Here is a 26,407-nt window from a genome sequence, read left to right as displayed (position 1 = left end):
CCCAGGGCTGCTCCCCCCTCCCCTAGCCGGCTCCTGGGACAAGACGGTAGACATGTCGGACTTCGGCCCTTCCCACATCATCAACATCAAGAAGGAGAAGAGGGAGACGGACGAGGAGACGAAGCAGATCCTGCGGATGCTGCAGAAGGACGATGCGAGTGAAGCCGGGGAGGGGGTGGCGGTGGCAGCTTCGGTGCCACCGGTGCTGAGTGGTCCCCTCTCCCACCCCCGCAGTTCCTCGACGATCCGGGGCTGAAGAACGACATCCGTAACAAGCCGGTGCAGCTGCCGCTGGCCCACTCGGGCTGGCTCTTCAAGGAGGAGGCGGCGGAGCAGGAGGACCCCCAGCCCTGGCTGCCCGGCCCCAAGGATGAGAAGATGGAGCTGGACCCCCCGGCGGTGAAAGGTGGGCTGGGGTGTGGGGGGCAGCACAAGGGTTGGGGGTGGGGGGGTGTGTGGGGGGAGCTGCCCTCCTTCTCGCGCCCACCCGCCGCCTCTCCCCGCTGTGGTGCCAGTGAAAGAAGAGCCGTGCGATGAGGACCCCCTACCCACGCCAACGCAGAGCAAGGGCCCCCCCCGGTTTCCCCCGGGACGTCTCGGTGGCCGAGCTGCTGCAGCAGCTGAGCCTGTCGGCCGAGGAGGAGCTGCTCTTCCTCCAGCTGCCCGACACGCTGCCCGGCCAGCCCCCCACCCAGGACACCAAACCCATCAAGACGGAGCTGCAAAACGAAGAAGGCCAAGTGGTCGTGGTGAAGCAGGAGAAAACCCAGGTAAAGGCTGGGGGAAGGGGGGGGGGGGGGAAGTCGGGGGTCAGGGGGCTGCGTGGTGATGCCTGTGGCCCCCCCCCTCATCCCGCGGTGTCCCTCGCAGGAGGCGAAGCAGGCGGAGAACACCTGCACCCTGGCCGACCTCCCCGAGGGGCAGGTGGGGAAACTGCTCATCCGCAAGTCGGGGAAGGTGCAGCTGGTGCTGGGCAAGGTGACGCTGGATGTGACCATGGGGACCCCCTGCTCCTTCCTACAGGTATGGGGCTGGGAGGAGGGGGAGCACTGGGGACCTAATCTGGGGGGGCTGCACCCCAAAATAGCCCCTTGGGGGTCGCTGGTGGGGTGGCGAGCTGGTTCTCAGGCAGCCCATCCTTCTGACAGCGGTGGGGAAGGATCCTGCCCTTGTGCCCCCCTGCTACCCACACCCTGGGGACATCTCCTCCAGGCTTAGCCCCCCCCCCCGCCCCTGCAGCAGGCAGGGACCCCCAGCCCTTCTCCCCCCCCGATTTAAAGGGTTTTCCGTGGGAGTGGGCTGCTCACGGGTGTTTCTCCCCTCTGGAAAAGGAGCTGGTGTCCGTCGGCATTGGGGACAACCGGACCGGCGAGATGATCGTCCTGGGCCACGTGAAGCAGAAGCTGGTGTGCTCCCCAGACTTCGAGGCTCTGCTGGAGCACCGGCACCGGTAGCCGATGGAGGGGGGGCCAGTGGGGGGGCCCAGCCCCATGCCCACAGCCCACGGGGAGCCCACAGCCCCCCCCCCCCGGCTCTGCCCTCAGCCCCCTCAGCCATAGGGATGCGCAGCGGTGGCTTCTGCAGGCGTGGGTGCAGGGCCAGCTCCTACTGCCCACCCCGCCGTGCAGTGGGGCAGCACCGGGGCTGGGGGCTCCTTCTCTGACCCCCAGCCCCACTGCACCCTCCCCCGTGGTGCAAGACAGGCAGGGCCCGTGGCTACCTGCATCCCAGAGTTCTGGGCGTGCACGGACACAGTGTCCCCTGGCCACAGTGTCCCCTCGGCTCCCTGGCAGCCGCGCACACGCTGGGGTGAGCAGGATGCGTGCCCGCAGGGAGAAATGCACAATAAAAACATCTTTTTTTTGTGTGTGTGTGTGTCCCCCCATCCGCCATGTGAGGCTGCTCTGTCCCCTCTGTGGTGCCACCAGCCTGGTGTGGCAAACTCGGTGCTGGCATGTGGCACCATGTCCTTAGACACTTAATATCCCACCGCTCCCTGGGGAGAGCCAGGGGGGCACCTTGCACAGCGCTGGGGCCCACTGGGCTGAGCCCCCCACCCTTTCCTGGGCTGTGCCAGGGGGCTGAGCATCCCAGGGGCTGGCGGGGGCGGGGGGGGGGGGCATTGCCCTGCTCTGGGCTAAGGAAGCAGCGTGGAGGGGGCAAGGTGGGTGGGACCACCCCCCAGGGACCATCATTGGCCCTGGGCATGGCTGCAGGGACCACCAGGACTCCTTGGGGGGTGGGGGGTGGGCAGTGAGTGGCCACCACCCTGTCCCTGCTGTGGTGGCGGGAGGCTGTGTGTCTTTTGTGGGGGATGACTGCATTGCCCAACTGTTTGCCATCATGGAACCAGACCCCCCCTCAGACCCCCCCACAGGCAGGGGGGCTGCTTCCCAGCCCATAACCCATCTTGCCCCCCCCCCATATCCCATGTTACCCCGCTGTATCCCATCTTAGACCCACTTATCCCATCTTGTCCCCTGTATCCCACCTTACCCCCATCCCATCTTAGGCCCCCCCCCCCATTTCCAACTTTACCCCCGGCATCCCATCTTAGCCCCCTTACCCCGCCCTGCCCCCCCACATCCGCCTCACCCCCATATCCTGCCTATCCCCTGTATCCCATATTAACCCCCCATATCCCACCTTACCCCCATATCCTGCCCCTGTATCCCATATTAACCCCCCATATCCCACTTTGCCCCCCCATCCCACCTTACGCCCCATATCCTGCCTCCCCCCCCGTATCCCATATTAGTCCCCATATCCCACCCTGCCCCCCATCCCACCTTACCCCCCATATCCTGCCTCACCCCCTGTATCCCACATTAACCCCCATATCCCACCTCACCCCCCCATATCCTGCCCCTGTATCCCATATTAACCCACTCATAGCCCACCTTGCCCCCATCCCACCTTACCCCCTATATCCTGCCCCTGTATCCCATATTAACCCCCCATATCCCGCCTTGCCCTCCCATCCCACCTCACCCCTATATCCTGCCCCTGTATCCCATATTAACCCTCATATCCCGCCTTGCCCCCCCATCCCACCTTACCCCCTATATCCTGCCCCTGTATCCCATATTAACCCCCTCATAGCCCACCTTGCCCCCATCCCACCTTACCCCCCATATCCTGCCTACCCCCTGTATCCCATATTAACCCCCATATCCCACCTTGCCCCCATCCCACCTTACCCCCCCATATCCTGCCTCACCCCCCGTATCCCATATTAACCCCCATATCCCACCTTGCCCCCCCATCCCACCTTACCCCCATATCCTGCCTCACCCCCCGTATCCCATATTAACCCCCATATCCCACCTTGCCCCCCATCCCACCTTACCCCCATATCCTGCCTACCCCCTGTATCCCATATTACCCCCCATATACCGCCTTGCCCCCCCCCATCCCACCTTACACCCCCCCATCTGCCCCCCGCCGCCCCCGCAGCTGCCCCCGGCGCCGCCCCGCGGCGGGCGCTGTCCGCGGTGCTGAGCCCCGCCCCCCAGTACGGGGCTGGGCGGCGAGGGGCGTGGCCATCGCGCTGCCCAATAAGAGCGGAGCGCGGTGGGTGGGTGTGGCCGCGCCTGCGCAGTGCGGCGGCGGCGGCGTGCTCGCAGCTGGTAGGCCGCGGCCTCGACGGGGCCTACATGGAGCCACGGCGGCCCGGGCCCGGGCCCGGCCCCGCCCCCGCTGCCTCTCCCGCTGCCCCGGGCCGGCTGGGGGGGCTGTGGGCCCTTGCTCAGCGCCTGCCCCCACCCGGCCCGCCCCAGCCTCAGCCCCAGCCTCAGCCCCAGCCTTCCCTGGCGCCGCTGTCGGCCCTGCTGTGTGGCCTAGGCCTCGGTGAGGGGCCTTGTCCCCCCCCCCTTGGAGCCGGCAGACTGGCCAGTCGGTAGGTGGTTGTGCTGGGGGTAGGGGCTGCCCAGCCGGCCCCCCTGCTGCTGCCCACCGTGCCCTCTCCTTCCCGCAGGCCGCTGCAGCGATGGCACGGCAGAGGCGCTGCCACGGCACAGCCCGGTGGTCGAGGATGCCTGGGGGGCAGCAGGCCCCACGCGCACGCGGTGAGTCCCCCCTGTACCCCTGTTCCTGTGCCCGCCTTGGCCATGAGTCCTCCCTGTGGCTAATTGCCAGCCCCGGTGTCAGCGGGCAGGGGGGTGACACTGCTGCAGGTGACACCACTGGCTTCACCGAGCCACTGCTTGCACCACCTCCTGCTCCGCTCCTCAGTGCCCTGGCCAGCTTGGTCCCTCACCACCAAAACTTGGTGTTTTGCGTGTCTAAGTCTCAGCTGTGTGGGGGGTGTGGAGGGGGGGTCCAGGGGGCTTCACCGAGGGGGGGGTGGGGAGGGCCATCACCGGAGGTTTGCAGCCAGGATGCCGCTGGTGTGCCCTCAGCGTGCCAGGGCTCACCTCTGCCCCCCTCCCCCCCCCCCCACCTTACCTCCCACCGGGGATGCAGGATGCCGTTCAAAGGCAGAGGGAACACGCTGCCCGGCCCCCCCATGAGACACCCCACTGTGCCGTTCCGTGGAAAGCCCAGTACCACTGCTGCGCCCACCCTGCACCCACCGGGACATCAGCCCACCCCGCTGCCTGCGTCTGCCCCACAGACCCCCTCGTCTGCCGGCACACCGTAAGTGAAGGGCTTGCGAGCCTCAGCCCCCCGTTCTGGGGTCCGGGTGCTGGTGGGGGTTGCGGCTGACCCCCCTGCCTCAGCCCCATTTCTCCTAGGGCACCGGAGCTGAAGCCGACGGTGAAGGGAACTGCCATAGCCGTGGGGCTGAACTCAGTTAAGATCTACTGCCAGAACGAAGCTGTCTACCAGTACCACGTTACCTTCAGGTATTGGTGGGGGCCTGGGGGGTCAGGTTTCCCCCAGCCCCTCGCAGAAGGGTGGGTGCCCTGGTAGAGCTGTCTGTGTCTCTCCCTCCCTCTCTCTGTCATGGTAGCCGCTAGATGGAGCGGCCGGCGCAGCCCTGCGGGCTGAGCACCTGCAGGGCAGCAAAGTAAATGAGCTCTGGCTTTTCCTCCCCGTGGGTTTTTTGGAGTCCGGAGTGAGGTCTTGCTGAGGGTGGAGGAGGGTTAAAAGACTTGCCAGCAGCAGCCGGTGATGGAGGTGATGCATCCCTGTCTCCGGCAGCCCAGAGGTGGAGTGCAGGAGCACACGCTTCGCCATGCTGAAGGAGCACCAGGCGGTGACAGGGGATGTGACTGCGTTTGATGGCTCCATCCTCTACCTGCCCAAACTGCTCCCCCAGGTAAGGGGCTATGCGATCTGTGCCAGGGTAAGGTTGTTCTACCCAACTGGGGGGCACAGGGATGCCCCTCCGGGGCCTCTGGCCCACGTGCTGGGTGGGAGAGCATCTCTCCTGCCCCGGCTGATGCACCGCCTCACCCTGCAGCCTGTCAGCCTGAAGGCTCAGAGGAGGAGCAACAGTGAGGAGATCACCATCACCATCCAGATAACCAAGGTCCTCGAGCCCAGCTCGGATCTCTGCGTCCCCTTTTACAATGTGGTTTTCCGAAGGTGAGGGACGGCCGAGACCCACCCCAGGCCTCCGCCGACCTCCAAGGAAGAGACCCTCCTCCTCCTGCCCACCGAGCCTGTGCGAGTCCTGCTTTTCCTTCCCTAGGGTGATGAGAATCTTGGATATGAAGCCCATTGGGAGAAATTTCTTTGAACCTGACCAGGTCACCGTGTTACAGCATTACAGGTGGGCGCTGGTCACAGTTTTTTCCTGCTGCCGCCCAGGCACGTGGGCGTGAGGTGGGGTTGTTCCTCTCCCCTTGGCAGTGGTGTGAGGCTGGAAATTCGGAAGTCTTTGCCAGATCAGCTCTCTCAGCCAGCTCTGGTTAGCCTGACCTCAGAGTGCCTGTTTTCTGCAGTGCAGTTCAGGGGTTATTAGCTGAGAGCTGGCAGCCAGCTGGGAAATAAATCCCCATGGGTTTCGAGCCCTCCTTGGCGAGGGAGGCAGCCGCTGGCTCCTCCGGCAGCGCCATGTGGGCAGCTCCAGTTTTAACCCAGGTGCCGTTGGGCATCTTCCCCTCGGGGCACAGGCTGCAGATTTGGCCGGGATACTCTGTCAGCATCCGGAAGAAGGACGGCGGCCTCTTCCTCTTGGTCGATACCATCCACAAAGTTATCCACAGTGATTCCATCCTGAACATCATGTAAGAGAAGGGAGAAAACCCAGGGGAGCCCCGCGGGGCTTTAGGCATGAGGGTGGTTTTCCAGCAGCCATGTGCCCAGGGCTGGCTCTTGGCGAGGGCTGTGCCGGTGGCACTGGCCAGGCTGCAGGCCACTGGTGCTGTTTGGCAAAAGGTGTTTTATTTTTGGGGTAGCACACGCAGAGAGCGTTGCCGTGAGCCTCTTCTCCTCCCTCTCTCCCTGCCGCAGGCATACCATCTACAGGCAAAGTCTCAACAGCTTTCAGGAGGAGTGCTTCAAGCAGCTGGTGGGCAGCGTGGTCATCACCCGCTACAACAACCGCACCTACCGCATCAACGACATCGACTGGAACAAGACCCCAAGGGACAGTTTCACCCTGTTCAGCGGTGAGGAGATCACCTTTGTGGACTACTACAGGTAGGGACTGGTGGAGCATCCCTTGGGATGAGCGTCTCTCTGTGGGGAAGGGCTTGATGCCTGGCTCTGACCTGAGGTGCCTGAGCAGGAACACCTCACCTGATGCCACCTCCCTGCTGTTTTTCCAGCAAAGCTTATGGGATCACCATCAGGGAGCTGGACCAGCCGCTGCTTGTCCACAGGCCCAGGGAAAAACAGACGTCGGATGGGAAGGTGAGCCAGGCACAGTGAGCTGGGGAGGGGACACTGAGTCCCACGGTTTTTTCTTGGCTCTTCCAGCCCCTGCCCTGCCCTGCCCATCGCTAGGAGGGCAGGAGCTTGCAGCCCCCTTGGGGTGCTGATGGTGCCTGTCCCCCCTCCCTGCAGCGTCAGCTGGACCTGGTGCTGCTCGTGCCAGAGCTCACCTTCATGACCGGGGTCCGCGAGATGAGGAAGGACAGTCGAATGGTGAAGGTCAGAGCGTGTTTGCGTCTGAGGGTCCCTACTCACTCGAGCCGGTGTTGCCCGGTTTGGAGAGCTGGGCCTTGGCCAGCCACTGCTGGGAGGAGCTCAGAGTCCCCCATCACACCCAGGAGTTCCCCAACCCACCTCCTCTTTGTACCCGCCCGCTGCAGGACTTGACGAAGGAGATGCTGCAGAGCCCCAAGCAGCACTACATGCGTCTCGCCAGCCTCCTGCGCAGGATCAAGGACAACCCAGAGGCCTCGCAGGAGCTGATGCGCTGGGGGCTCAGCCTGGACCCAGACATCCACAGGGTAGGGGCTGTGGCGTGCCAGGAACGCAAGCAACGGCCACACCGCAGTGGCATCGGAACTGCCATGGATTTCTGCTCTGTTCAGACCCAAGGCCGAATCCTGCCCGCGGAGAGGATCAACCTGCGGCACAGCTCCTTCATCCCCGTCGAGGACCTGAGGTGGAACAAGGAAGTCACGAGAGAAGCCTCCATCTCAGCGGTGGGCCTGCGGCTCGGCTGTTGCAACAACATCCCCTTGTTTGAAAACTGGGATGGGTTTTCTTAGTGCTGGCATTCCATCTGCCCCACTCCCATCTGAGCTTGTTCAAGCTAAAATTTTTCCCTTATTTATGTTGGCTTTATGCTTCAGCCTGTTTTTCCAAAGGATGTTAGAGGTACGTAGCCACAGTGTCTGCTTTCCCACCTCCTCCTGGCGTGGCTGAAGGCTTTTGGACTGCCAGAATTGGATGCTGTGTGCCCTTTAGGTTCCTCTTGGGCCTTTTTCCCTCCCCAACTTTCCCCCTGTGCTGCAGGGCTGGGAGCTGCATGGCTTGGCAGCCGCAGCTCTGAGGCGAGGACTGTCCTCTCTCCTAGATTGCCATGAATTACTGGCTGCTGGTTTACCCGAAGCGCTTGCAGGACGTGGCAAAGACTTTGGTGGCCACCATGGAGAGCATCTGCGGCCCCATCGGCATGCGTGTCAGCCGTCCCACCGTGGTGGAGCTGAAGGATGACCGCATCGAGACCTATGCCAAGACTATCCAAAGCGTTTTGAGTAACGAGGTGAGGAGACGGGCTCAGGGGTGGGTGGGGGGATAGTGCAGCTTAGCATGAGGTTAATGTGTCTTCTAGGGAGGGCTGGGGGTCTTCTCTGCTCCCCATGCATCACCGTCCCCTGCTGTGCTTCCCTGCAGGAAAAGGTGCAGCTGCTCCTGTGCATAATCTCCAGCAGCCGGGAGGATTTGTACAGGGCAATCAAGAAGCTGTGCTGTGTGCAGTCCCCGGTGCCCTCCCAGGTGGGCGAGGGGCTTGGCAGAAGGGGGGACCACCAGTGCAGGGAAGCTGTGGGCATCTCCAGCCTCACTTTTCCCGTTTGTTTTTTTTTTTCCCCTTTTCAGGTCATCAACGTGCAGTCCCTTTCAGGCCAGCCGGGCAAGTTGAGGACCGTGGTCCAGAAAGTTCTGCTGCAGATGAACTGCAAGCTGGGAGGCGAGCTCTGGGGGGTCGACATCCCCCTGGTAAGGCGGGCGAAACCACTTGGCACATGTGTGCGATGAGTTTGCAAGCTCTGGGATGTAAACTGTTGTGGTCATGAGCTTCCCTCCGGGGGTGCGGATGAACCACCTGCAGAATCGGGGTTGGCGTCTCCGTTTTGCCTGTGTGACGTCCCTCGCAGCTTGAGGGATCCAGGCAGGGCAGCCTGGAGGTGTCTGGCTTATCCCTAACTCCCACCTCCCTTCCCCTTCCTCCCTTCCCCAAGAAACAGCTGATGGTGATCGGCATGGACATCTACCACAGCCGCAGCAAAGGGATGCGCTCCGTCATCGGCTTCGTGGCCAGCATGAACCAGTACGTGGCACCCTGGGGGTGCGGGGTTGGGGGTCTCACGCCGGCATCGCTGCTGCCTCCCCTTTGCTGGGAAAGGAGGGGGTTGATGCCTTCCCCAGCTGCTGTGCTCAGCAAGGTCCCTGCCGGTGTGTTTACGGGGGGTGTCGCTGGCCGCTGGCCCAGGCAGCGGTGGCCTTTGGCGCGCCCTCGACGCCGTATTGCTGGGAAAGGTGCCGCGAGCGCCCAGCCGGGCTCGGTTTCGGTTGCGCAACGGCTGGGTGGACTTTGGCTGGTGAGGGGCATTCCTGACGCTCATCCCCGCTCTGTCCCCAGCATCCTCACCAGGTGGTACTCCAGGGTGGTCTTCCAGATGCCGCATCAAGAGATCGCCGACAGCCTGCAGTTCTGCCTGGCCAGTGCCCTCCGGCAGTTTCACGAGGTGAGGCCAGACCCCTCAGCCCAGTGTTATCAAAAAAAAAACCAAAAAACCACCCTGCCATGGTTTAATATCCCCTCGAAGCAAGAGGAAAACACCCAAAAACTCTCAGCCCAAGTGCGTGCGAGCAAGCAAACACCTCGGCAGCCTTTGGACTGGATGTGGCGCCCGCAGCCACGCGTGCCTGCGGAGGCTCACCCTTATCTTGGGAACGTGCAAACCTGCCTGGAAAATTAGTTTGCACTGGGGGAAGTGCCATGTTACACTTCGGCTTGTATCGGCATCGAACTGCTGAGCCCTGTCCCCTTGTCCCATGTCCCCAGCATGAGAAAAACAGCGTGTGACAGGGTGGGGGCTGGGGCTCGCTCTTGAGATTTTCCCATCAGTGGGTGCTGGAGAAACATCCGTGAAAATGGGAAGTTTGCTGGTCACCGAATGGATTAGTGCAAACATTGCTGCTCTGTGCCCTGCCAGCACTTCTGAGACTGGGGTGAAATGCATTTGCTGGGGCTGAATATAGTCGGGGGCTTTCTGCAAAGCTCAGGGGTGATGGGTTGAACTCACAGGCTGCAAAATCACCAAACTGTGAGCCCTGGAGATCTGGTGGGCACCTAGCACCCGGCTTCTTGCTGGGACATGCATCTTCCCCTGCCAGCCAGCCCTGTGCCTTGTGCAGGGGGGGAAAACAGTGAGCTTTTCCAATTTCTCCTTCCCCAGATGAACCACTGCTTGCCCAAGAAGATTGTCATATACAGGGACGGCGTGTCCGACAGCCAGCTCGACACCGTGCTCAAGTACGAGATCCCGCAGATGCAGAAGTGCTTCAAGACCTTTGAGAATTACCAGCCCAGCATGGTGGTCGTGGTGGTGCAGAAGCAAATCAGCACCAACTTTTACACCGTGGAGGAGGAGCAGTTCGTGTCCCCTCCTCCAGGGACCGTCATTGACCACACAGTCACCAGCTTGGACTGGTGAGTGGCAGTCGTTCGGGAAAGCTGCGTGGGGTGCCCCAAAAAGCACCTGGTGTGCCAAAAAAATATCCAACCCCAAACCTGGTGTTCAAAAAAAAAACCCAAGCCCAAACCTGGTGTGCCAAAAAAAAACCCCTAACGTGGGGTGCCAACCCCCTCCTCCTAAACCTGGTGTGCCAAAAAAAAACCCAACCCCAAACCTAGTGTGCCAAAAAAAAAAAAACCCCAAAACCCAAGAACCAACAAAAAGCCCAAACCTGGTGTGCCAAAAACCCGTGGTGTGCCAAAATACCGGCAGGCAAACGCCCCCTTTGTCCTTCCCTCCCTCTCAGGCAGGATTTCTTTTTGGTGGCCCATCACTCTCGCCAAGGCTGCAGCATCCCCACGCGTTACATCTGCGTGTTGAACACGGCCAACCTCAGCTTCGAGCACCTGCAGAGGTAAGAGCAGCTCCCCACAGCATCCTGCAGTGTAGGGGCCAGACCTCAGACCCAAATCTGTGGGTTTTTTTTGTTTTGTTTTGTTTTTGCATAAGTCTGCAGGGAGGGCAGCAGGTACCCGTGCAGGCATGGGGCTGAGCCTGCTCTTCGTACTGGGAGGGCTCGGTTGGGGGATGGGGGAGAGGAGGTGGGTTGCGCCTGTCTTACCTCCTCCCTGGGCAAGATTTAATTGCAAAGGTGATAAAGGAAAATGTGTCACCGGGTGCTGGCCTGGGTGGCCTTGCGGGAGAGCTGTTGCAGGTTCGAACAGGGCTCAGCACCCGGGTAACTCGTGCAATCAGCCGCTATCAGTACCCAGGCAGAGCCTGACCTTTAGCTCGTGCAATCGGGAAGAAAACAACCCTGTGCAAGCAGCTTTGGCCTTACAGCCTTTGCAGCTCCTGCTGCTGGAGCACGGCGCTGCCTTAGGGAGCAGGATCCGTCCCCGAAGCCACCATCCCGCAAGGCCCAGGGTGCCAGGGAGCGCTGACACCCGCTCCTCTCGCTGTCCCCAGGTTAACTTTCAAGCTCTGTCATTTGTACTGGAACTGGCCGGGCACCATCCGGGTCCCAGCGCCCTGCAAGTACGCGCACAAGCTGGCCTTCCTCTCGGGACACATCCTGCACCACGAGCCCAGCACCCAGCTCTGCGACAAGCTCTTCTTCCTGTAACCGGTGTGCTGGTGACAGGGGGAGAAGGGGGTCCCGGTGGTGTCCCCCTCCCCCGGCCGCTGCTCTTCAGTCTCCTGCAAGGGCAATTTGTCTTTCCCTAAGTATCTTTTTTTTTTGGTTGTTTTTTTTTTTGTAATTATTTTTAAAAACATTTAATTGGTTGCATGGTTTCTTGGGTTCATTTTTATTGTTGTTTTTAAAGGCTGCTCGGAAACGTTCCGGCATGCCGGCATGGTCCCGCATCAGTGGGCTTTCAGGATTTATCACCATGAGAATGAACCCAGAGCAAAACCCCACTGCGGCAGGGCTCTGCCAGTCTCTGCCCACTGGTTTCCAGTCCTCCCAGCAAAGGGGTTTGAGTAAACGAGCCCCAACGGTGATGCTGCTGCCGCCGCCCAGGCTGCTGCTTGTGCCGGCCTGTCCCCGGGCAGGTGCTGGATGCAAATCCCGAAGATTCCTGGTATTTTTACCCCTTCAATCTCTCACATCGCCAGCGGGGCAACTACCGGTTTAAATTTTTACTTTGTTTTTTCGAGCTCCTGTTCAAGAGAGCCAGCTCCAGTTTGGCTGCTTGGCACATCCTTGAAAAGTCACTGGTTTTTCAAGGAGAAGCCTTTATTGTTATTGGGTTTTGGTTTTTTTTTTTTATTTTATTCTGTCGAGTTGGAAGCGGGAAAGTTTTCAGGCATTTCTTTGCTGTGGGCAAGAGCTGTTTGAGCCGCTGGCAGGGGGCTGCGGAGGGGCCACAAGAGCATCCCCAAAATCACCAAGATTTCACCTCAGCATGCCCCCAGCCCACTCATTATGCAAGCACCAGCAGGGATGGGGGTAGGGGAGGACCCCCCATCCGCCCCTTCCAGCCTTTTCCCTCCCTTTTAATGCAGAAAAGTTAAAGATTTGTAATTTATTTTTTTTTTTCTGTAACTGCAGTTTTCAGTTAACTTCTATAAAAGTGTTGCTGGCAGCTGCTGCCTCTGGGCACGGGGAGGGGGGTGATGGGGCTGGGTGTGCGCGGAGATGTCCAGACCCCCCCCCCCCCTCTTTCCTGGAGGGAGTCCCAGGATGGGGGGGGGACACACACGGCAGTGCCACGATGCTGCCCAGCGGGTTAATCATTCACCGTCACCCCACGCCAGCAGCACCTTTTATCCCCTTCTATTTGCCGATCCCAGCGGACTTTGGCAGCCTTGGCCCAGCCCCGATGGGTGTTTGGCCCCAAGCGGCTGGAGGGGTGCTGGGGCCAAAGTGGGGGGGCTTGGGGCACCCGGCTGGGCCCCCGGTGTGCCTGGCCTCCCCCCAGCCGGCGTTTTATATCGCGCCATCGCTGCTGCCAGCGCGGAGAAAGGCTGCCTTGTCCTTCCCGGCTCCTTGGCACCGGGAGAAGTGGGACAGCCCTTGGCTGGCGGGCTCAGCCCCCCACCCCTGGAGCCCCTTGGGTCCCTTCCAGGGGAGTTCCTGGCGTGGGTGTCCCCTTGGGTGGGGTCTCTGGGGTGCCCCATGCCCACACAGGGTCCTTGGCTGGGGGGGGGGGGGGGGGGGGGGCTGGCTGTGCAGCACCCTGTACCCCATGAGAAGTGGCCACGGGGTCCACCTGGGAGGGGTCTGTGGGGTGCCCCCAAGGGATGCTTGGGGGGGGTCTGTGGGGTGCCCCGTGCCCTTGAGGGGTGTTTGAGGGGGTTCATGGGGTACCTTGTGCCCCCAGAGGGTGTTTGGGAGCGTCTGTGGTGTACCCTATGCCCCCAGGGGGTGCTTGGGGGACTCTGTGGGGTATCCCATGTCCCCTGGGGGGTCTGTGGGGTGCTCCATGCCCCCAGTTGGTGTTTGGGGGGTCCGTGGTGTACCCTATGCCCCCAGGGGGTGCTTGGGGGGTGTCTGTGGGGTGCCCTGTGTCCCCTCGGGGGATCTGGGGGGGTCTGTGGGGTGCCCCGTGCCCCCGGGGGGTGTGGTGTGTGTGAGTCCGTGGGGTGTCCCATGTCCCCAGGGGGTGTTTGTGGGGGGTGTCTGTGGGGTGCCCGGTGCCCCCAGGGGTGGGGTGTCCGTGGGGTGCCCGGTGCCCCCAGGGGTGGGGGGTCCGTGGGGTGCCCGGTGCCCCCAGGGGGTGGGGGGGGTCCGTGGGGGTGCCCGGTGCCCCCCCCCCGGCCGTGCCACGCGGCGGACGCGGTGCCCGGCGCTGCACAGCGTGGGGGCGGGGCCAAGGCGGGGCGGGGCCAGGGGTGCCGCCGGCCAATGGGAGCGCTCCCCGTGCCGCCGGCCGAGCGTGCGCCCTGCGCGGCCGGGACCGGGCGGCCCGGGCGGCGGCGGGAGCGGGAGCGGGAGCGCGAGGTAGGGCCGGGATGGGCCGGGATGGGCCGGGGTGGGGAGCGGGCCGGGGACCGGCTACGGGGCCGGGGCACCGCGGGGGACCGGTCCGGGGCGGGCCCCGGGCTCTGGGATGCGGATGCAGGGAGGGATGCAGGGAAGGATGCAGGGACCAGCTGTTGGGCCCAGGACCGGCTTGTGGGGTCCAGGACGGTGTCTAGGACCGGTCCTGAGGCCTGAGGGCAGCTATGGGACTCGCTTTGGGCCTGCCCGTGGGGTCTGGGACCAAGTGAGGGTGCAGGCAACGGTGGACTGTGGGGTGGGAGACCCAGCTGTGGGGTCTGGCACCACCAGGACTCGCTGTGGGTCCAGGCAGGGCTGGGGAGCAGCAGTGGGATGGGGACTGGTGTCTGGATGGGGCAGGGCTGGGGGGAGCAGCAGCAGGCAGGTCACGCAGGGGGTCCCAGGACAGGACTTGGGGGGCTGTGTGGGGTGGAATAGCCGGAGAAGCTCCTGGTAGCTGGTTTTGCTGCCCACCTGCCTGCACCAGGGCCTGTGGGCAGGGGGGTCGGGGAAATTAAAGGACAAGGAACTGGAGCCAGGCAGGGGGAGCGGGGGGGACGCTGCTGTGTCGTCGTTGTCGTCGTCGTCATCGTTCCCCCGGGTACCAACGTGCCCCAGGGCATGGAAACTCTCCCTGCCAACGGGCAGCTCCTGCCTGTGCTGCCAGACACGTGGAGCGGCTTTTGCCCGGGCAGGAGGTCGGGATCTCAGGCTGCAAACCGCCCGGGAGGAGGTGGGGGGCAGACCGGTGAGGTTTTGGGGTTTTGCCTCCCCCCTCCAGGTTTGCGACACCGAGCTGTCCATGCATGGGATTTCGGGAAGCGTCTGGCGCGGGGCTGACGTCGCCGAGGTCGTGTGCTCAGCTTTGCCAGCGTTCCTTGTTCCCGGTGTCACCTTCCCGGTTGGAGGGGGGTGGGGGGTGGTTTGCAGCCGGGATCGATGAGCTCTGGGAAGTCAACCCAAGGAAGATGGGAAAGAAGGGGGGCTTTGCCTGGCCGGGGCAGCTCCTTTACGCGCTCGATACGGCTGGGCATCGCTCCAGGGCACGTCCCGTGGGATGCCCGCCCGGGCATCCCCTTCCTGTGGCAGAGGTCTGTTCCCTGTGCCCGGTCCCAGCGCGGCAGCGAGCGATAAAGTAGGTCAGGCGCTGGGCTGTGCGCGGCACCACGGCTCTCGGGGCCCCAGGAGCAGGTCCCGTGGCCGGCAAGAGGACGCCCTTGAAGGTAGTGGGCAGGAGGCCGGGGGGCTTTGGCGGGGGCGCGGGGTCACGCTCGGCTGGCAGCAGTGATGGAGAGACCACAGCAGGGCTCTGTGTGCCCGGGGTGTTTGCTGCAGCTCCCCTTTGCCCCCCGGTTGCGGGCGTTTGGGTGCGTTTGGCACCCTCCTGCCTTGCCTTGGCTCCCTGTGATGTTCAGGGGGTCAGAAACCCCCGGGATTTTTCCACTTGGAGCCCTTTTTGCCCCAAGGGGCAGCTCCTCCACCTTTTTTCTGCACTAAACCCTCAGCGAGCCCGTACAATTCCAACCCCTGCCCGGCTCTGCCTGCAAACCGCTTCCTGCCTTTTGTTTGGCAGCTGGGTAAAAGTTGAGGTCCGGTTTTCCACCCTGGGTGCACCTGGCTCAGCCCGGTTTTTGGGAGAAACCCCAGGGGCGATTTCGGCACTGGAGAGGGCTGCGTGCCGTGGCACGGGTCGGTGATAATCGGTGTGTTCTGGGCAGGGTGGCTCCCGACAAGGCGAGGGACGTGGGGAGCGCTCAGCCGGCACGGAGAGGGAAAGGCACCCAACATCCCCATCCTGGGGTACGGTGCCACCGGGACAGGCCTTTGCCACCGTAGGCTGTGTGCCAGCGCTTGTGTACCTTGTGGGAGGCACCAGCCACCCAGATGTCCCACGTGGCCACCTGGGCTGGTGGCTGCAACCACGGGGCACTGCCCAGGGAGGACTGGTCTGGAAGGGTGGATTTGGATAGGGGGGAGGCAGGGGAAGGTGTCCAGCTCTTGCTGTGGGGGTGCTGAAGAGGCAGAGGTCCTTCGGGTACCCCCACCGAGCAGGGTGTTGCCAGCACCTCCCCAGATGAGGTGTCCCCCCCCCCCCCATTTTGGGAGGAGAGGGGTTAAGCCAAAGCATCCGAGCTAAGCTCTGGCAGGAGGTAGCTAAAACCTCCCAGGCCTGCGAGCTCTCCTGGAGAACAAAGCTCGCAAAGTGGTGGTAAGCTTGTAAAACCTGCGGGAATGTGGGTGTCCTGGAGGGGAAACGGGGTCCCGCCGTGCTTGGCCTTGCTGCCCCGTGCCTTGCAAACCCGGCCCCAGGTTATTTTCAGAACAATTGTTTGGCCGGGCTTCAAAAATGTCTTGGGCTTGTTTTTGGAGGAGACCGAAATCTGCAAACCGTCAGCACAGGGTGATTGTGGCGCGATGCCGGAGTGGCCGGCGGGAGCATGGCTTGGCTGGGGTGGCAGGTCCTGTGCCAGGGCAGACTGGGCTGGATGGGGCCCCGTGCGCAATGGGACAGGAACCATCCCGGGGCTGCAAACCCCGAAGGAGCCTCTGGGAAGAGGAAACCACGAGGCAGCGTGTGCCCAAACCCCTGGGAGAGAAGCGGAGCCCCGGGCTGGGAACAGGATGGCAGCCGGGTGCATGGAAGCTGTGGGTAGCGACTTATTTTCTGCTTGTCCTTGCGAATCCCAAATTCACCATCCACCTTTCCGTGAAGCTTTTCCAGGAAGGCAGCCTGGGCCCCGCTCCAGCCTCTTGGGTGGTGCCCAGGGTGGACGTGCAGGTCGTGCCTGGCCACCCGCCCTCTCTCTTGAGCCCCTTCCTTTGCCCCCAACATGTGCTGGCGGGTGAACCCCAGCTCCCCCGGTCTCCACCACCCCGCTTTTATTGATTCTCGGCTTATTTGAAAGGAGCGGAGAGGGCAAGGATTGATTCTAGGCAAATACTCTAAAGGCATCTACAGTTGTGGCTGGGAAGGACCGGTTCGTTGTAATTATCGTAGTTAAAATATAACCTAATGAAAATGCCACCTCTGGCCCCTGGGCTCCCGTGTTCTCCGAACGCCAGCGTGGGTGGGTAGAGGTCCCTGAGGGGTGCGTGTCCCAGCCTCAGTGGTATGAGGGGGACCCAACGTGGCATTAGTCGGGGGGGGGGGAGGCTGGTGCGTGAGTCCCTCGCCCCGCGGAGAGCTGGGTTCGGTGCTGGCGCTGGTATTTGCTGCTGGGGTTTGCCGGCTGTGCCGCTGGCAGAGGCACGCGTTGGGATCCCCGTTGCAGCCCTGCCTGCACGCTGCTGCCTGCTTTCCGACCACTGGCTGCTCTTCCCCAGGGATCCCGAGGCGCTGCAGAGCTGGAGAGCCCCCGGGAGCCGCGTTCCGGCAGCCCCCCACCCCTCGGCACACGGCTAGGGTGAGCCGGGGGAGCGGGGCGCTTGGGGAGGTGGTGCCGGGCGTTTGGCTCAGGGTGGAGAAGGAGCTTGTGGGAAGGTGCCAAGTCCCCCCCTCGGGATCTGGGTGCTCTCAGCTCTGCGCAAACCTGTGTCCCTCCTGGGCCTGGGGCTCTCTGGGGAAGAAACCTGCCCTCTCCTGATGGAGACGTGGGTGGAAGAGCGGTGGTCAGAGCTGCTGTGGATGCTGAAGCTAACGGCAGCGCCTGGCTTCTCTTCCAGCATCCCTGAGACACCATGACCCCCAGCACAGACTCCCGGGGCTGCTGCCTGCTCGTGCTGCTCTGCCTTCTCCCCTGCCCACGGGTCTGGGCAGGCAGGGATGCCGTGGGACCGGCGCTCTCCGCAGCCTCCTTCCTGCAGGATCTCCTCCAGCGGTACGGTGAGAGCGAAACCCTGAGCCTGAAGCAGCTCAAGGCCCTGCTGAACCGCCTGGACGTGGGAGTGGGGCACGCCAACGCCTCCCAGCCACCGCAGCAGCATGTGAACCTCTCCCGGGTAAGGCAGGGGCTCTGCAGACCCCCAGAGCCTCCTCATGTTGCTGCGGGAGTCTCAAGGCACGTGCCTGCGTCTTCCCTTCCGCAGTGCTTCAGCTCCGTCGAGCTTTTTGCCATCCACAACCTGAGCGAGGGCTCCGCCGTGGGGCACAGCGAGTTCAAGGAGTTTTGCCCCACCATCCTGCAGCAGCTGGAGTCGAGGGCGTGCGCCTCTGAGAACCTGGAAAATGAGGAAAACGAGCAGACGGAGGAGAGCAGACCCAGCTCGGCCGAAGGTAAGTGGGGAACCGGGGGGGGCATGAGCGCTGCCCGTCCCTGGGCACGGAGCTCGGGGCATGAGGCACCCCGGGACCTGCGGGACAGCCAGTTCCCGTTCTCCGCTCTGGGACACAGGCGGTCTGGCAGAGACAAAAGGAGGCAGCTTGCCTGCAGCGGCAGGGAGTCCTGACGGGTTTTCCTCGGTGTACTTTGTGCTGTGGGCTCGCAGCATGGTTTTGCCCCCCGGTTACACACACCGCGGGTCAGGGCTGTGCCTAGCACGGCTCGCCGGGATAGCTGGGTAAAGGGGGCACCTTCCTGCGAGCCCTCGTGGGTGGGAGAGGGTGACTTGGCACGTTTAGGGACCTGCAGGCCTCCAGCCACCAGCGGATGCTAAATGAGCTTCCATGCATCCAGGTCCTGACGATGCCCAAGGTCTTGGATCAGCTGTCCTGAGCACAGCACTGGCTTCTCCCAGGCCGTGGGGCTGGGGTTGGCTCTTCCAAGGAACCTGGTGGTTTCGTTTCCACCTGCCCTGCAACAAAAAATGACGGTTTTTGTTGTAGTTGAAGCATCCAGAGCGCTGGGAGAGACACTCCGGTGCCGCGAGGCCGGCCCCGGCGTGGGGGCATAGACCCGGAGCCAGCCTCTTCTACCTGCCCAAATCCAGGGTCTCGGGGTCCTCCCCGTCTCCCCGCGCCGAGAGCCTCGGTAATGTCTGGCCCTCGTTTCTTCTCGTTCCGCAGTGTGGGGCTTTGGTTTTCTCAGTGTGTCAATGATTAACGTGGCCTCCCTGCTCGGAGTCTTCATCGTACCGTGTACCGAGAAGGCCTTTTTCAGCCGGGTCCTCACGTTTTTCATCGCGCTCTCCATCGGCACGCTGCTCTCTAACGCGCTCTTCCAGCTCATCCCAGAGGTGCGGTAGAAAGTCCCTGCCTCTCTCCCATCTCCGAGGGCAACTCTCCAGGCACCCTCTCTGCCTCCACCCTGCCGAATCGTACCGACCCCTCCACCACCCGAGGCTGAGGGCTTGTCTCAGGGGCTCTGCAGGGCTTTTCTCGCCCCTCTTGAGCACCAGGAAACCCTCTCGAGTGCACAGGCAGTGCGGGGAGGAGGTGTCCTCCAGCCCTGCTGGGTCCTTGCAGTGCTGCTGGTTAGGTCTGAAGTCTGGGAAGGTGCTGGGAGAAGCTGTTTGCTCCTGCCCCGTGGGCTGTGTCTGCCTTCGCAAGGGCGTTTATCCCTTGGAGGGATGTGCTCTGAGGCCGCTGAGATGTGGCACTGGCATGAGCTGGATGGAAAGAAATGCGAGGCAGAGGAAGTATCGGTGTAACAGCCCAGAGAAGCACCAGTTTCCTCTTGAGTCATCCACCTTTTACAAATGTTTTAATTGCCTTTTTTTTCCCCCCCTGATTTACAAGGCTGATGTTCCTGCAAGGGTCTAGGCTTACGCGAGGTTTCCTGGTGCTCTGATGGGACCGACCGATATATCGCAAATTAATTGTGTTGTAATTGCACAGTTCCGGAGTTGGATAAATACACCCACACGCTCTCAGATTGGACATTTTCAAAACACGTGTGCCTCCTCGGTTCCCTGGTCCAGGTGGCTTTGCAGAACGCTTGTGGCTCCTGGGTAGATGATGAGCTGGATCCGAGCTCCTGCGCATCCAGCCTTAAAATTCCCTCTGAGTTTTGCCCCTCTCCGGTGTTGCCTGCTTTGCCATCAGGCAGCAAACGCTTCATCCGTGGTGGGGGAGGGATGTTTTTTTTTCCAGGCTTCTTTTCAGCTCCAGAACTGTGACTTTTATTTGCCGAACGTAAAAACCAAGCGCCTATATTTCCTGATCTGCCAGGAATTGAAATGCCTTACGTACGCTCCACCCTCGCCGTCAGTCGGAGCATCCCAGCATGGCTTGCGGGGACCGGCTGCATCTCTCCGGGCTGCAGGACGAGGATGGAGCGTATGAGAGATGCTCAGGGGACCTCGGCGCTCTGTGGCACTGGAACGGCAGCCTGATGTCCTGTGGGGCTCAGGGAGCAGAGCTGGGGTGCTGGCTCTGAAACAGCCTGGCTGCCAAAACTGAGCTCCAGCCCAGCACCAAGAGAGCTGCCTGCTCCCAGGGAGGGCTGCTCTCCCAGTTTGTGTGAGCCCCGCAGCGGGCTGTCCCTCCAACCCTTCCCAAAGAGCCATATCCAGAGCCACTCAGCACCAGGTTCACCGCTCTTGAACCACTGCCAGATGAACAAGAAATCACTAATGAATGTCCTCTTCTCTCCCCCCTTCTCCCTCCCTCCTCTCTCTTTCCTTTTGGCGTGGATTTCTTCCCCTCCCTCTGCTTCCCCACGTTGATCTCCTTCCCCTCCGACAACCTCCCCTCGTCCGATTCCCCCGGGGTGGGTTTGGCACGCACGCCGCAGTCTGGGGTTACGGTTTCCTCTGCGTCACCGTCATCTCCCTCTGCTCGCTGGTGGGAGCCAGCGTGGTGCCCTTCATGAAGAAGACCTTTTACAAGCGGCTGCTCCTCTACTTCATAGCTCTGGCGATTGGAACTCTCTACTCCAACGCCCTCTTCCAGCTCATTCCCGAGGTAGGGTGAGGACCGTTGGGTCTGTCCTTTTCTCTCTCTCGGGGGCTGTTTCTCTCTGGGCGCTCGCTGGCTGGAGAAGGGGAAGGCGGCGTCGGAGGGGAGCCGAGAGCGAGGTAGGGAGGCTGGAAGCCCATCGGGGCTGCAGTTGGAGCTGGCATTTCACCCCTCTTTGGAAGGGAATTGCTCCAGGGAGACCTCCAGTCTGCTTCAAGCAGAGGAGCACTATTTTATTGCCTTTGGCCTTTGTGCTGAGACAGCGAAGGCTTTCTAAGCCTGCTTTTACCATCCCTGCTCCAGTGCAGGGTGGTGGATCCAATGCCTTGGGGCACAGCTGGCTCGGCTGGGGGACTGAGGGAGATTAAAGGTGCATGAAGGCATCTTCTGAGCTTGTCCCCAAAGCAGCTGCTGCTTAGAGAGAGGTCAGAAAGCACCGATGTTGCCCCAGAGGTGCCGGGGCAGAGGCAGACAAAGCATGCTACCAGAGACTGTTCCTCAGGCCTGTCACTTGTCCCCTGTTGCCTGCAGGCGTTTGGGTTCAACCCTCAAGAAGATTATTACGTTTCCAAATCCGCTGTGGTGTTTGGAGGCTTCTACCTCTTCTTCTTCACAGAGAAGGTCCTGAAGATGCTCCTAAAGCAGAAGGACCAGGTGAGGCTGAGCAGGGGCTGCTGGGGGGCCGGGGGGCGAATGGTAGAAATGGCGGGGCAGCTGACACCCGTGAATCCCCCTGTCCTGCAGCATCACCATGGGCACAGCCACTACGGCCCTGAGGCTCTGCCATCCAAGAAGGACCAGGAGGAGGGCATCACTGAGAAGCTGCAGAACGGGGACCTGGACCACATGATCCCACACATAACCAGCGAGCTGGAGTGCAAGACCCCATCTGGTGATGAGAAGGTTGTGGTGGGCTCCCTGTCTGTCCAGGTTAGTACCTCGTCCTGTGCGGCTGCGGGCGGGCATGTGGAAAATGAAAAACCTGACTTGCCTGTCAGTGAAGAAGAGCAGTTTTGAAGCCCATTTCACCTCCCTCCTCTGTCCTCTGTGGGTGGTGGGAAGCAAACGGCTCGGGTCAAGCCTTTTGTGGATTTAATGCGTGGAAGGGTGGGTTCCCCTGACCGGTGGAAGAAGCAGTGATGCCCCCAGACTGTCTGGGTGCTGAGCTGGGGTGCTGTGGCAGGACCTGCAGGCCTCCCAGAGCGCGTGTTACTGGCTGAAGGAGGTGCGGTACTCCGACATCGGCACGCTGGCGTGGATGATCACCCTCAGCGACGGCCTCCACAACTTCATCGATGGGTTGGCCATCGGGGCTTCCTTTACCGTCTCCGTCTTCCAAGGGATCAGCACCTCTGTGGCCATCCTCTGTGAGGAGTTCCCACACGAGCTGGGTACGTGAGTCCTCGGGGAAAGCAAGAAAGAACTTGTCCCTCTTTAATGCTAACCCTGCCGCTTTCCTCGTCCTATCTGTTTTTTCTCAAGAGAAAGGCAAATGTGGGGTGGAATAAACAGAGTAATGATGCGGGTGGGGGGGGGGGAGGCAAGGCAAGGCTGTAAGCTACACTGAGTAATCGCCACTCTAAAAATAACGAGGTAATATGATGTCTGAGATTTAAATTTAGATGGAGACATCTGAAGAAAAAACCCAACACCTCGTTGGTTTGGGAGGGGGGAGGCAGGCAGCGGTTTGGGTTTGAATGTCTGAAATTTATGCGCAGGCAGGGCCAGGCGCTGGCAGGCAGCTGGTGTGGTCAGCGCCCGGCTCCAGCGGGCACGGGGAGCCCACGCTTGACCTTGGGCAAAACCAAGCGCTGAACACGAGCGCCTCGGTGCTGGCCCGATGCTGCTGCCTGCCCAGTGACAGCCCCCTCCCTCCTCATCCTCCCCATCCTCTTCTCCCCCAGGGGACTTCGTTATCCTGCTGAACGCCGGGATGACCATCCGCCAAGCGCTCTTCTTCAACTTCATCTCCGCCTGCTGCTGCTATGTGGGCTTGGCCTTTGGCATCGTGGCTGGCAGCCACTTCTCTGCCAACTGGATCTTCGCTCTGGCTGGAGGGATGTTTCTGTACATAGCGCTGGCTGACATGGTAAGTGCTGAGCCCAGGGGGCTGCCGGGTGTGCGGTCAGGACCTTGCCAGGTTTTTATTTTGTTGTTTGGTTGTTTTTTTTTTTGGCCTGCCTAGGAAGAGCTCTGGCTTGCCCTCAGCTTGGAGGCAAGGCAGGCATGGAGAGCGCAGGGGGACGTTTGCTGTGTCCTCCTGGCAAATGCGAGTGCTGTCTGTAGTGGCCGGTGTTCACCTCCGCTTTGCTTTGCCTCCTGGGCTGGTGGTGCGGTGACCTGGCTGAGAGCCCTGGGACGGGTGGTGAATATTTGCCGGGATAGTGGCACAAGGTGGGAAGTAGCAGGGAAGGACAGAGCCGCTCCTGTTGCTGAGCCCTGCCATCGCTTTCTCTTCCCCCGCAGTTCCCCGAAATGAATGAGGTCAGCCAGGAGGACGAGCAGAACGGCAGCACGCTGATCACCTTCGCCATCCAGAACGCAGGGCTGCTGACAGGGTTCACCATCATGGTGCTGCTCACCATGTACTCTGGCCAGATCCAGATAGGGTAGGACCAGCCCAGCTCGCAGCCATGTTCCCGTTTTTCCATTCTTTTTTTTTTGGGGGGGAAGGGGCATTTCTTTTTTTTTTTTTTTTTTTTTTCTTTTCTTTTTCTGCTGCAAGCATACGACGGTACCTTCGCGGGCACTGACATCACACTACAGAAGAGGCATTGCTTTTAAAGCTATTCCACAGACTTAATTTTATTTTGGTTTAAGGCTGAGGGGAACTTAATCCCCTTTCCCGTAGGACCGAACTGACCAGAGGATCTTTTTCCAGTGTCATATCCCTTCCCTCCTCACATCTCCTGGGAAGGATGGAGTTAGGAGACAGGAGCTCCTCTAGCCGTGTTGCTCCCCTCCTTGCGCTCGGAGCGGTGCGATGGGATGTGACGCTCTCCTGACCCCTTTGCAGGGGGTGCGTGATGGGGACAGACTGGGACAGACCCTTCTCGGAGAGTTACCTACCAGCCAGTCCTCAGAGCTGTGCTCTCCAAGCATGGAGGGCTGCTGAGGAAGAGGAGGCTCGGGGAACACAACTCACGATTTGAGCATCACCCCTGCTGTCTTCAGAAGCGTGTCTCTGGAGCCACGTCTGGTTTTGCTCCTGTTCTGCCTTGTCAGCCTGAACGATGCCCTGGGAGAAGCAGCAGGGTGAAGAGGGTTTTGGTTTATTTTTTTTTTCTAAAAAGCACATTCTGGGTGTCAGCGCTTGGAGCAGAGGACACCAAACCACGCCTCATGCGGGTCGGACTGACACACAGGCTGGCGTGGGGCAGTGGCTGGGAGAAGGCTAGCAGGATGCCCTTACCTCCCTTAGGTCCCTGCTGCTGTATGGTGGGGGGAAAAGCCCCCAACCTTCTCCTGTGAGGGCAGCCACATGGCAACGCTGGCGAGAAGGGCGTGAGGGCAACGTGGGGCAAGGGCAGAGCCGGACGGTGAGCCCCTGCCCACCCACAGGCTCCCCAGCCCAGGGGATCGGTCCTTAGGCTGTGACCAAGCTCACCCTGGGCACCTGAGAAGGGACGCTGGTTTTTAAACACTGATGCTGCTGAATTGCTGAGGTTTAGGGTAGGGTGGTGGTGGGGTGTGGGTTGTTTTTTTTTTTTTTTTTAAAAAAAGAAAAAAAAAATAGACTGTGAACCTCTTTAGGTTGTGTGTTTCCAGCCTTAGGGAGTAGTCAGAGAAGGGTGTTACAGGCACTTCACAGCTCTGCTTCTGGGCTGGCTTTCCCCAGATTCACTAGGTGAATTGACTTATTATCATATTGATAATGTTGCCCGCCCCACCTGTGTTGCTTGAGGTTCCCTTGCACCCTCTTCTCCCCCCAAGCCTTATCCTGCACCTGGCAGTGGGGGGGTTTGTGGCCATGCTGGTAAACGGGAGCCAATTCAGGCAGCTTACCCTGGTGGCGCTGGCGCTGGGTTGGGATGAAGCAGTGGTGCTGGTGGCTTTGGGAAGTGCTTTGGCATGCGTGCCAGGGATGGCTTGTCACTGGGTGTTTTCCTTCACTCCCTGCCTGTGCAGGTGGCCGTGACTGGTGTGTGACGGGGTGACAGCCATCCTGCCACCTCGGCTCGGTGCTGCTCGCCACTGGGGGCTGAAGCTGAGGCTCCCCACGCCTTCCACCCTTGTTGGAAAGCAAAGCAGAGGGTGTGCCGGGTGTTCTTCCTGCCCATCGCAAGAGAAACGAGGGACCTCAGTCCTTGGCACGGCCTGGGGCAGGCTCAGCACCATCCGGCAGCGTTGTACCCTGGTTTGATTGCTGGCTGCTAGTACCTCACTGTAGTTCCTAATTTGCCTTAGGTACCAGCTGGATGATGTTCCTCTTAGGCTCCTGACAGTTGTCACTGTGTCCCTCGGTCTCTGCCTGTTGAGATGTGGCACTGCCGGTATCCTCCTGGATTGGCACCTCTGCTCTCGGTGGCTTTGGCTAGGGCAGGCATTGTCCCCTTGGCACCCAGGAGGCTGTTGGCTTTGTCCTGCACCCAGAAAGTTAAATCTCAGCATGTCGAGGAGCAGGGAGCCTTCTTGGGAGCACTCTCCAACCCGGAGGTACCACATGGTCTTCGGGCCGCTTGCTGCCGTTGGTGATGCCTTCAAGGAGAGCGGGGCTCTGCTTTTTTTCCCGTGCAGCGTCTCTTGTTCGTGCGGACAGTCGTTGTAAATCACTTTTCCTTCTGCGGCTGCTCCCTGGGACAGAGCCGCCTGGGAGCAGCATGGTCTGTCCTGGCTCGGGCACCCAGCCACCTCTGCAGCACCTCGCAGTCATTACCCCTGCTTTAGGTTGCTGCTAATTTCTCAGTAGTTGGGAGGAGAGTGGTATCGGAAACGCTCTTCCCCCGCTTGAGAGAGCTGCAGGCGGCCCCGTCTGACTTGATGTGGAAAAATTGAGTCCTTTGAATGGCATATGTGCCCTCTCTCTTCTCTCTCAAGGAAGCATTTGGAAAACACCGTGTCGCTGGCGGCTGTCCACGGGGCAGAGGGCAGCCGTAGCGCTGCCAGGGCCAAGTCGGGGCTGGCAGGAGCAGTTCAGCGGTGCAGGCGGATGGAAAAGCCTCTGCGTTGGAGGTGAAGGGCAGGGGAAATCATGTCATTTGTCCCCTGGGGACCGTGAGGCATTTGCAGGCTGTGCCTGGGAGGTCCTCTGCGTCCCCGAGGGCTGGAAGTGTGGCAAGGACCGACTCTTGGCTTCCCGGGAGCCGGTACAGGCCCCCCCGGCACATGGTGGGTATCATGAGTCCGTTGTCTTCTCGTTTCGAGTTTAACCCTGTTTCTTGCTAACTGAGTTGACTTTGAGAAATCTGCAACCCAGAAATTTGGGGGTGAAGCCCCTCGGAGAAACAAGGCTCCTCGCAGAGAGGGACCCTCCCTCTGCTGAAGGAGCGGTGGGAGAGAGCTGCTGTCCCTGGCTCGGGCAGGCTGGTACCCGCCTTCGGGGAAGGGATGGGGCAGGCAGGAGGACGAGGAGGGAAAGCAACCCAAATTGAGCTTGTTACGGATTTTCATCCATGTTTCCCCTCCTGTGTCCGGTTCAAAGCTCAAGTTCCATCTCAGTATTTCAGTAACTCAGGTGTTGTAAGAGATACGCGTTGAAACAAAGAACATAACTTATGTCACGTGAATTGTAAAGTTATTTGTAAAATTCCATAAATAAAATATATTCTGTAATGACGGAGGGTCGCAGGCGTGCTCCAGCAGCAGAAACCTCCCCGTGGCCAGAGCTGATTGGGGTGTGAA

General features: G+C 61.0%; 3 protein-coding genes across 12 annotated transcripts; all 3 read left to right on the top strand.

Moving 5' to 3' along the window:
• The first annotated feature begins 20 nt into the window (after positions 1-20).
• Positions 21-1,576, top strand: POLR3D (RNA polymerase III subunit D). The gene is given in 6 exon segments (XM_040618240.1): positions 21-154; positions 235-406; positions 516-543; positions 545-770; positions 871-1,023; positions 1,332-1,576. Coding segments are annotated over 6 exon segments (804 nt in total). The 5' UTR covers positions 21-52; the 3' UTR covers positions 1,455-1,576.
• A 2,424-nt stretch (positions 1,577-4,000) lies between these two features.
• On the top strand, positions 4,001-12,394 carry PIWIL2 (piwi like RNA-mediated gene silencing 2). The gene is made up of 20 exons (XM_040618239.1): positions 4,001-4,067; positions 4,465-4,638; positions 4,737-4,847; positions 5,146-5,263; positions 5,408-5,532; positions 5,639-5,719; positions 6,063-6,176; positions 6,403-6,591; positions 6,720-6,804; positions 6,958-7,044; positions 7,206-7,346; positions 7,431-7,544; positions 7,919-8,107; positions 8,239-8,340; positions 8,443-8,562; positions 8,805-8,893; positions 9,206-9,311; positions 10,026-10,279; positions 10,612-10,719; positions 11,274-12,394. The coding sequence occupies exons 2-20, from the start codon at positions 4,466-4,468 to the stop codon at positions 11,428-11,430; spliced, it is 2,463 nt and encodes an 820-aa protein (XP_040474173.1). The 5' UTR covers positions 4,001-4,067; position 4,465; the 3' UTR covers positions 11,431-12,394.
• A 1,307-nt stretch (positions 12,395-13,701) lies between these two features.
• On the top strand, positions 13,702-26,341 carry SLC39A14 (solute carrier family 39 member 14). 10 transcript variants are annotated; one of them, XM_040617949.1, is made up of 10 exons: positions 13,732-13,752; positions 17,116-17,195; positions 17,455-17,730; positions 17,818-18,004; positions 18,734-18,903; positions 21,098-21,220; positions 21,311-21,496; positions 21,750-21,957; positions 22,471-22,655; positions 23,033-26,341. In XM_040617949.1, the coding sequence occupies exons 3-10, from the start codon at positions 17,470-17,472 to the stop codon at positions 23,177-23,179; spliced, it is 1,467 nt and encodes a 488-aa protein (XP_040473883.1). In that variant the 5' UTR covers positions 13,732-13,752; positions 17,116-17,195; positions 17,455-17,469; the 3' UTR covers positions 23,180-26,341. The 10 variants fall into 10 exon arrangements, with proteins under 10 accessions (XP_040473887.1, XP_040473883.1, XP_040473888.1 ...); XM_040617954.1 differs by lacking the exons at positions 13,732-13,752; positions 17,116-17,195 and adding exons at positions 14,223-14,641; positions 15,510-16,000; XM_040617947.1 differs by lacking the exon at positions 13,732-13,752 and adding an exon at positions 16,007-16,769.
• The last annotated feature ends 66 nt before the right edge of the window (positions 26,342-26,407 follow it).

The sequence above is a fragment of the Falco naumanni genome, chromosome 19 (assembly GCF_017639655.2).
Source record: "Falco naumanni isolate bFalNau1 chromosome 19, bFalNau1.pat, whole genome shotgun sequence".
Classification (NCBI taxonomy): Eukaryota; Metazoa; Chordata; class Aves; order Falconiformes; family Falconidae; genus Falco; species Falco naumanni.
Note: the sequence above shows the minus strand (reverse complement) of the source record. Positions and strands in the feature narration are given on the sequence as shown.

What these genes read in the sequence shown, in the direction of transcription:
- PIWIL2 (XM_040618239.1), top strand. Translation starts at nt 4,466, where the DNA reads ATGCCGTTCAAAGGCAGAGGGAACACGCTGCCCGGCCCCCCCATGAGA. An exon ending in TGCCCAAACTGCTCCCCCAG is followed by an intron (nt 5,264 to 5,407) that starts GTAAGGGGCTAT and finishes CTCACCCTGCAG; the next exon opens with CCTGTCAGCCTGAAGGCTCA. An exon ending in TACAATGTGGTTTTCCGAAG is followed by an intron (nt 5,533 to 5,638) that starts GTGAGGGACGGC and finishes TTCCTTCCCTAG; the next exon opens with GGTGATGAGAATCTTGGATA.
- SLC39A14 (XM_040617953.1), top strand. Translation starts at nt 17,470, where the DNA reads ATGACCCCCAGCACAGACTCCCGGGGCTGCTGCCTGCTCGTGCTGCTC. An exon ending in TGGGCTCCCTGTCTGTCCAG is followed by an intron (nt 21,497 to 21,749) that starts GTTAGTACCTCG and finishes GTGCTGTGGCAG; the next exon opens with GACCTGCAGGCCTCCCAGAG. An exon ending in GGAGTTCCCACACGAGCTGG is followed by an intron (nt 21,958 to 22,470) that starts GTACGTGAGTCC and finishes CTTCTCCCCCAG; the next exon opens with GGGACTTCGTTATCCTGCTG.